Genomic DNA, 9,906 nt, shown 5'->3' on the forward strand with positions numbered 1-9,906 from the left:
AATAAACAACTACCCACTACACCCATACTACAAGATAACAACCCATGCCACTAATTAAGCTATTAACCCACTAATAAATGCATAAAATTAACTAACCCACTACTAACATAACAGACCCACTTACTAACATAGAAACATGGACCCACTAATTATTCTAGAGTTGCAGCACACTTAAACCACGTTCCTTCAAGAATCCCACTTCCACGCATGTCTTCCACACAAAGCCATACCACACGTCTTCTGCCACGCCCTTAATAATAAGGCTCATAGCAAATTTATGGCACAAATACGACAATACCAGTGGTTATTTGCATTCCGACACCTATTTCTAGTGGCATGATAGTAGCTCAGAAGACAAGTTGGGCGCAACATTCATGTGCTGGGACAAGCAATTTTGATTGTGAAAAACATAAGCGGCAGGACACTGGAATAGAAAAGCAATCCTATATATCATACATTTCCTACGATCCCAATCTCAAGTAATTGATTTGATGAACAGCCTAATTTAATCAACCATATCATAATCAAACCTATCAACAAAGGTTTTAAGAATTAAGAAATTTGTAAGTAGTGGAGAAGGAGAAGTCGGCACACAAACTTGATCTCTTTTTTATTTCATTCATACTCATAAAAAGCTCGAGCTTAAATAGATACAAAAGCTCATGCCATTAACGTCTTCTTACATACTTTTCACAAAGCTTTGCGCGCGTACATGCACCCTCACTCGCCTCTAGCTAGTCTTTAGATTATTATTAGATACTACGTACGTACATACACAACGTACATGCATTGCCCTCCCGATCCTCTGCATATATATATATATATATATATATATATGCATGCTTTAGAAGAAACCGGCCAACTCCAAAATTGATGCCAATGGGTGGTCTCTCCCCTGCCCCCGCTGGCTCTGCCTTTCCTTTGGCACAAAATAAGATTCCCTCTGGTTTCCGAATATCTCCTCTATCTCTCCTCGCGGCATGTTGAAGGAAAGCTCCTTTGCTTCTCTCTCCATCTGGTTTATTATGTTCTCTTGCCCTGCAAGGAAGTTCCTCTGGTTGTTCTGGCCATTGATTCCGAACCCGACTAAGCGCAAATTCTCCCCCTGGGAGGCAACTACGGCAATCGGGTGACCCGCCGGGATTACAAAAGCGTCTCCAGGAGACAAACGAGCGCTGACCCTGTGGAATTCTCCACTGCTCTCTTCTTCTTCTTCTTCTTCTTCTTCTTCTCTTCTCCCTCGGTATTCCCGGCTCTGTCTTGAAACATGTGGGCACGCCATTTCAAAGCGTCCAGTTCCTTCTACCACATACACGACGACTGTGGCCCTGGAGTTGTAGTGCGGCACCATAACAGCTCCCTGCATGACAATTTTAGTAGATCGAACAACAAGCATGCACTGATTTTAAGAGAAATTAACATAGATTTTTGCATTACTTGTTTGATTTCGGCATAGTTGACAAGGACATCCATGTCCTGGAGTTGCATGTGGTCCTCGGGGGAGGCCTCAAAGAACTGCCCGAACTGGTTGGAGTAGGAAGGGCTCAGGCTTTTTAGACTGATCGGACCTCTGGAGGATTTGTGGCCTTTGTGGCTGGCCGACACGGCGCGTTGGCTCAATGCCCTCAGCTGCTCTGGTGAGGCTCTGATGATTACGCCCTGCCTCTGCTCCTGCTGCTCGAACGCCCTTTCAAGCTGGTCTATTGGGGTCTGTCATCAGGATATATAATATGACAACCATTTAAGCATTAATTACGTTAATCCTTTCATAGTAAGATTAACTAAAGTTAATTTTCAACTTCAAAAAAAAAAAAATAGGCCTACATTTAGAGAGGATTCGAGAATTTCTTCGCTGAATGCCCTTAAATATGACTCAGGATTTTGAGCACCAGCTGCATAGTATTCCTGCACCAAAACAGATTCATAACTACGTAGATGCGGAGTAGAATGTTAAAGTATTAGTTTAGCTTTATTTATCTGTTTAAATTAAGATAAATAATAATTTAACATAATATTTAAGTAGTTTAAGCTCTCAAGTGAGAGTTAAAATAAAGTGTGCTAAATGTGAGATAAGTTGTGATTTAAGACCAAATCAAAATTAAACTACTTTCAAATTTAAGACTCCTATCTTAGTTTAATAGTATGGACATGATTGGAGAATCATGAAACTCAAAACAAAATGATGAATTTACCCTAAATTGACCAGGATTGTTGACGGGCCTGACGAGTTTGACAACTTGTAGCCTTTCGGTACTGTCTCGGTTAATGGTATACACAGTAGTCCCTGCAGGAACAACAAGCACATCTCCACACTCAAGGTTGAAGGACTCTCTCTCTTTTCTCTCTTGCCTCACAAAGTTGATGGTCGCCTTTCCTGTAACAAAAAAATAAAAATTACTTCATTATGAGAAAAAAGAAAGAAAGAAAGAAAGAAAGAAAGTGTTACTTACCCCTTACGACGATAAGAACAGAATCCGCATCGATGTGGTGTGGGACCACAAAGGTGTTAGGATTTGCTTCCAAGATGACCAAGCGGTAATTGTCAATGCCACGAAGGAGCTCGGACCTCTCTGTGAACCTCTCCAGAGACCGAACATGACCTTCTTCGGACCTGTGTCTTGACTGGAATCGCTGCGAGTGAAAATAGTAGGGATTGTGTCCTTCTCTGGATGGGTTTCCCTCTCCTCCCCGTTCTCTGCGTTGCTGTTCGCATCGTTGCTGGCACTGTCTCTGTCTTTGTGGGCTTTGCTCTTGTGTCTGACATCGGCGTTGGCATTGCTGGTATCGTTGTTGCGGATCTTGTCGGTCTGATCCTCCGCGTTGGTGCTCTCTTTCTTCTTGTTGTCTCTGCTGCTCGCACCTTCTCCGGCATAATTGCTGCTCCTGGCCCCTCTGATACCTTTGGCACTTTCGCTGGCACTGCTCATACTGCTCTTGTGGGTCTCGCGCGTCTCTGCCGTGTTCTTGCCCTCTTTCTTCTCGCTCTCGTTCCCTCCTTTGTTCCCCTTCGTACCGCTGCTCGCACCTCCTTTGGCATTGCTGTTGTTGACGCTGGCCCTGTTCTTGCCTCTGGCAACGCTGTTGGCATTGCTGATACTGCTGTTGAGGGTCTCTAGTATCCTCCTCAGCGTCTCTCCCGTGCTGGCGTCTTCTTTCTTCTTGTTCTCGTTCCCTCCTTTGTTCCTCTTCATAACGCTCCTCGCACCTCCTTTGACATTGCTGTTGTTGGCGCTGGCCCTGTTCTTGCCTTTGGCAACTCTGCTGGCATTGCTGATACTGCTGTTGAGGGTCTCTAGTATCCTCCTCATTGTCTCTCCCGCGCTGGCGTCCTCCCTCTTCTTGTTCTCGTTCCCTCCTTTGTTCCTCTTCATAACGCTCCTCGCACCTCCTTTGACATTGCTGTTGTTGGCGCTGGCCCTGTTCTTGCCTCTGGCAACGCTGCTGGCATTGCTGATACTGCTGTTGAGGGTCTCTAGTGTTCCCCTCAGCGTCTCTCCCGTGCTGGCGTCTTCTCTCTTCATGTTCTCGTTCCCTCCTTTGTTCCTCTTCATAACGCTCCTCGCACCTCCTTTGACATTGCTGCTGTTGGCGCTGGCCCTGTTCTTGCCTCTGGCAACGCTGCTGGCATTGCTGATACTGTTGTTGAGGATCTCTAGTATTCTCCTCAGCGTCTCTCCCGTGCTGGCGTCTTCTCTCTTCATGCTCTTGTTCCCTCCTTTGTTCCTCTTCATAACGCTCCTCGCACCTCCTTTGGCATTGCTGCTGTTGGCGCTGGCCCTGTTCTTGCCTTTGGCAACGCTGCTGGCATTGCTGATACTGTTGTTGAGGGTCTCTAGTATTCTCCTCAGCGTCTCTCCCGTGCTGGCGTCTTCTCTCTTCTTGTTCTCGTTCCCTCCTTTGTTCCTCTTCATAGCGCTCCTCGCACCTCCTTTGGCATTGCTGCTGTTGGCGCTGGCCTTGTTCTTGCCTCTGGCAACGCTGCTGGCATTGCTGATACTGCTGTTGAGGGTCTCTATCATTCTCCTCAGCGTCTCTCCCGCGCCTTTGTTCCTCTTCATAACGCTCCTCGCACCTTGTTACGGGAATTAGCAAAGTATTAGATTTTATTTAAGAGCAATTATTTAATGAATACTTCACGACGTCAAACCATGTTAAATCACAACCCAATAAATTAAAATAGAAAAAAGTAAATAAAAACAAAAGGAAGTAAATTTATTCTAGTTTTTTATTTTAAGTGTTAATTCTTCAAACCGTGTGCTTATCTAAAGGTCCAGCCTTTTGATCTTAACAGGTTTAAATACTTTCTAAGAACTTAAGAAATAAAATATCCGCGTAACACACCTCCTTTGGCATTGCTGTTGTTGACGCTGGCCTTGTTCTTGCCTCTGGCAACGCTGCTGGCATTGTTGATACTGCTGTCGAGGGTCTCTAGAATCCTCCTCATTGTCTCTCCCGCGTTGGCGTCTTCTCTCCTCTTCTTCTTCGTAACGCTCCTCGCACCTCCTTTGGCATTGCTGTTGTTGAGGCTGGCCTCTCGCTTCCCTCTGGCAACGCTGTTGGCATTGTTGGTATTGTTCTCGTGGCTCTCGCGTGTTCTCTCCGTTGTCGATCAGCTGGCCTCTTCCTTCTCTTTCTTGCTGCTCTTCAAATTGCCGCTCGCACCTTCTCTGGCATTGCTGTTGCTGACGTGGTTCCTGCCTCTCACAGCGTCTCTGGCACTCCTCATATTGCCGTCTAGGGTCCCGTGGATTCGCAACGTCGTCGTCGCGCTCTCTTTCTCTTTCACGCTCCCTCAGCTGTTCCTCGCAGCGCTGCTGACACTGTTGCTGCTGTCTCTGGCCACGTTCTTCCCGTTGGCAACGCTCTTGGCACTGCTGGAACTCCCTCCGATGGCTTTCAGGGTCACGAGAATCATGACCCAGAGAAAAAGACACCTGGGCTAGCAAAAGAGCTGAAAAGAGTAGAAACAAAGGAAGCCTATCTTTAATCACCATGGTTGCTTGCTTCAGTGAAACAGGAGAGGTGAAGATATAGCACGGAGGGGGTCACGTACTTATAGCCCGCTAGAGCTTAGACATGAATGGACATTTGGCTTGGTATATTGACATGCAAGGTGACGAGTGTCCTACGTGACAATTCGACGTGGCCTACATCAAACGCAGCGTCACGAGTCACGACCGACGAAAACTGCTGGTGCGCGTTTACGTGTTTGTGTGCATGCGAGGAGGTATAAAGGACATGGCTTCTCGTTGGTGGTACGCGGCGATTCTCATCCGTGAAGTGAAATATGGACAAGCACGTGGCAAATTTGGGACAGGGATAACTGGGTGATTCATCGATCTGTGCATTTTCTATGTGTATCTCTTTCATGGATCCGCACAACAGTACGGACTGAATGTTATATTAATTAATGGATTATGGTATTTTTATAAGTAGTATTTTCATAGGGTTGTACGACTTATACAATATTGTCGATCAAAGTCTGACCATGATGTAATTAATATTGTATGTTATGTTGGGTTCTCAAAGTTATGAATTAAAGTTTTTGATAAAGGAATCATGACATGCATTTATATTGGTTTCAATATATAAGAATTCTTAATTCAAATGAATTAAGTCTAGAATATGGATCCAACATTCCAAATGCGCACCTTTTCTCTCCAAATTCTAACTTCTGCTCCATTGATAATGAGCTTTAATTAATTTGATATTCATTAATTACATCAGATTAATATTTTTGTTTTTAACAGGTCATCAAACCAGCCGATTGTGTTTTATGTATATTTGATCATCTAGAATTAATTATCTAGTACTAATTACCGGCATTGTCAAACATGATACTCTGTTCTTACCAATATACATATGACATTTTTGCAGATGGTACTACGTACGGTTCAACATGCGGATGCGGTTATGTTCTACTAATTTTAAAAGTTTAGAAAGGAATGAACAATATATGTTCCACTATTTATTTATTTATTTTTGTTTTTCAGTAGAAAAATGAAAAATACTGTGGTATCCAAGTGAGAAAAAAGTGAGAAAAAAGACTTTTATCCAAGTGAGAAAAAAGTGAGACGAAAGAAAACCAATCCAAGTGAAAAATCAAAGACATAAAGTAACTGAGCCCCACTTGGGAGCCTGGGCGGTCTTCCTTGACTTGGAGGAGGAGGAAGTAGGTTAAAAAGAATAATTCCAGCATATTCTTATGGTTAAAAAAAAAACAATGTAGTTACGTGATTTTCATCAAATATTAAAGAGAAATGATCCCTACACTCATTTCTCATAACAACCCCACAACAAGCTAACGTGGCTGGTAATATTTTATTATTTTTTTACAAAAAGAAAAGCAAACAAAACAAAAAAAATAATAAAATATTACCAGCCACGTCAGCTTATTGTGGGGCTGTTATGAGAAATGAATGTAGGGATCATTTCTCAATATTAAAGATGACTTGGAAGGCCCTAATTAATAAGCTGCACATTAATATGTGTACGGTGTACCATATATATATATATATATATTGAGGAATATGATAGCGACCAGGGGCGGAACCAGGTGCATGGGTGGGGGGACGAATGTCTCCCCAAAAGTTTTGAAATTCTTCTTAAAATATGTAAATTTATAAATTTGTCCCTCCAAAATAAATTTTTTGTCCCCCCTAAAAAATTTTCTTTATATTTTGACCCCTCTTTCATTTTGAAAGACAAAAGAATTTCTTTATATTTTGACCCATTTTTCATCGGCGTGTTTCTGTTTCAGAAGAAGAAGTTTTTTTTCGTCAACAAAAATACTGTGTTGTACGTGTGATTGTTGGCTTGATAATTTTATTACTATAGTAGATTATATTTCCTCGTATTGTTAAGTGTTATATGTTGGTTATTCCACTGCATCTATTGTCTAAACTATAAGAGTTTTTTCAGCTCTTGTATTTTTGAGTAAATATCTATCGAAAATATAAACCTAATATATATGGAATCATATAATATATTCTAAAATACAAGTACTTGGACCTCAAACATAGGAACATGGTGTTTTACTTTAGGGAAGAATTAACTTCAGAGTGGCCGTGTGCCATGTTGAGAGAAGAATGTAGGCTTGACCCATTTGTGCAACAAAATGAAACATATATTCATTCCATGCATTAACAAGTAGAGCATGAGTACCTCCCAACATAATACAGTTTTCGAAGGTATAAATTAATTAGTCCTATCTACGCCTTGTTGTGCACTATGGTATTGTTGTCTCTGCTTTTTTTTGTAGGACAAGAATTCATTCACTTTCAAATATATTTTATGGTCAAAATTTAAATTTGGTGTAGATAACGGTATCTATAAAGAAAATATTGGCATGTCTTTTAAATAATTAATGTAAAATTTTATATATCATTAAATAAACTAAATTCAAATCCTAATCATAAAATAAATACTATCAATTTCATTTGAAAGAGAGGATCCTTGTCCTTTTTTTTGGCAATACTTACGATAAAGTAATTATTAATAGTATAATTGAGAGCAACTAGCAAAGGACAAACGTGAAATTATTATTTTTTATGGTTTTGAATTTATGCTCTATATAAGCCTAATAGGATGGCCTTAGCTGCCAGTTTATATATTTTGATCAGTTTATCAAGAAGAAATATTCAGAGTTAAGTTTTCTCCCAATTTCTTTAATTCCTTGATAGAATCTCGGTTTTTGAGAAGAATTGTAATTCTTATAATTTTAATTTTTAATTTATTTATTATTATTATTTTTTTTTTTTTGTGAAAACACTGTGTCACAACAATGCACGTGCTTGGTTCTCAGTGTTATGTATCACTATAATTGTTAATATTACAATTTTAATATCATATATATATATATATTATATTATAGAATATATTTAATATGTAGATTATTGAATAAGTATACATTGAATTTTCTTAACAAATAAAGTAAAATTATAAAATTGAGTAAATGTGATATACCAAAAGAAAACGGGAGAGAGCTAATTTTGATAGCACGCACATGTTGTTACTTCAAACCAAATTGTAACAACATATAGGTACATGGAATTGTAATTCCATAAAATGTTTCATCATTATAATGCATCATGGACCTTGAAAAGCTATGAAATTTAGAGTAAACCATGTTGCCATGAATAGCAAAACTTAAAAGGCATACATGTATGAATTTATCACCATAATAGCATATCTATTTTTATTTTTCACTTTCAACGGTCCTAATAACTTGTACATAAACACTACCAAAGCAGTCTTATAGACAACAATTCCACAGCTCCAGAGCTAGTAGTATTAAATATCTGTTAACCAAACCAAAACAATAAATCAATTTGCTAAAATAGTTACGGTTCTTGGGGGAAAAAAAAAAGAAAAAAAAAAGATATTTCTGTCAATCTGTCAGTATTTGTCTCCTTTTTCTTTTTCTTTTTTTTTCTCCCTAGACCCTAGATTAATATTGAAGAGGCATGCCCTTATCTTAAGTTCCACAAAGCTCTGCTATCAAATATTGAAACCATCATCATTCATCAATAATGAAACTATTATCAATTAGACATGCACTTTAGTTTCCAATCAACTAATTGGAAAAAAAAAAAAAAAAATCAATTTCCTAAAAACAGTAAAAAAAAAAAAAAAAAAAATCCATCGGGGAACTTGCAAAAGAAGCAATATGTCCATTTAAAGCAGATATATTTGACTAGTTGGATGGCACACATGATAGCCAAAGAACCAATATTGCTAGTCCTAAGGGCCCTCATTACAGATATCATGAAGACAAACAAAAAAGATAGACTTGCACTACAAAATTTGAATCCAATGCCACCTATACAAGATATTTTCCCAATATTTTCTCTATAGCTCATTACTTGTGTTCATGCTTAGCTAAGTTAAGTCATGAACACCTGTAATACTTGGAAAATATCATGCTTATGATAGTAATGCATAGATATCAATATTTGCATGTGTACATATGTATAAGACTTAATTATTTTAGTTATAGATTAAATAGAATTATATATATATATATATATATATATATATATATATATATAAGTCGGATGAGTAAAGATATTTCAACCACCAAAGTCGATCGAGCGACTTTATAGTTGATCGAGCTACTTTATAGTCAATAGAACGTTTTTTAGTCGATGTTGATCGAGCGACTAAATTATCCAATGCAATTCAGTTTACGTGTAAGCTACAAGTGTTGATTCTTTTACCTTTGATTCATGAACCCATCTCATGTTATTGGCCTCAAGAAATTAAAAACTCATTTAGTTAGTCTAGTTAGCTACTTTAGTTCAAAAAAAACAAGATATATTGTAATTATTATTCAAAGATATGAAAATCCTATTTTAGAAGATATGGGTGATCTAATTAGTGTTTTCTCTAGCTGAGGTGTCTTTAATCCGGCCATTGAAACATCTAGTTGCTAGTTTGATCTCAACCATCCAAGATTATATATTATATATAGCATGCATGAACGATCAAAATCACCACCAAAGAACAAAATTTCAGCAAACTCACATTCTCACGTCAAAACCTGATGTCCTTCTTTCTTCTAAGAGTAGAAACTTAAGCATGTAAAACTTCTTTGTTTCCCTATGTTTTCCAGCACCTAGTGAGCTAAACTAAAGCCTTAATTGCCCTCTTTTCACCCCAAAATCAGTAGAAACCAAGTTAGAATCATCCCCTATCTTTAGACCAAAAAACAGAGTATTCATTAGTAGAGTTTCTTGTTTGGACAACAACTCCTCATCATTATTTGAGTTACTTTAAAATAGCACCAGTAAGTGGATTCCCCCTTGAACTCCTCAGAAAATAAGTAATCTTTTCATGTTTTAAACCATGACTTGTTCTTTTCCTTTGAAGAAACAAGAATATGTTGTATATGTATAAATATTTATA

At 38.7% G+C, this 9,906-nt stretch overlaps 1 protein-coding gene across 1 annotated transcript; it reads right to left on the reverse strand.

The window, feature by feature from the left end:
• Positions 1 to 672: 672 nt before the first annotated feature.
• Positions 673 to 4,994, reverse strand: LOC133858303 (vicilin Car i 2.0101-like). The gene is made up of 7 exons (XM_062293753.1): positions 4,619 to 4,994; positions 3,428 to 3,875; positions 2,451 to 2,899; positions 2,193 to 2,374; positions 1,825 to 1,905; positions 1,438 to 1,710; positions 673 to 1,360 (listed from the first exon to the last, which is right to left on the reverse strand). Exons 1-7 carry the CDS (start codon positions 4,992 to 4,994, stop codon positions 845 to 847), a joined length of 2,325 nt encoding a protein of 774 aa, XP_062149737.1. The 3' UTR covers positions 673 to 844.
• Between the last annotated feature and the right edge of the window lie 4,912 nt (positions 4,995 to 9,906).

Source organism: Alnus glutinosa, chromosome 1, assembly GCF_958979055.1.
Source record: "Alnus glutinosa chromosome 1, dhAlnGlut1.1, whole genome shotgun sequence".
Lineage (NCBI taxonomy): Eukaryota > Viridiplantae > Streptophyta > Magnoliopsida > Fagales > Betulaceae > Alnus > Alnus glutinosa.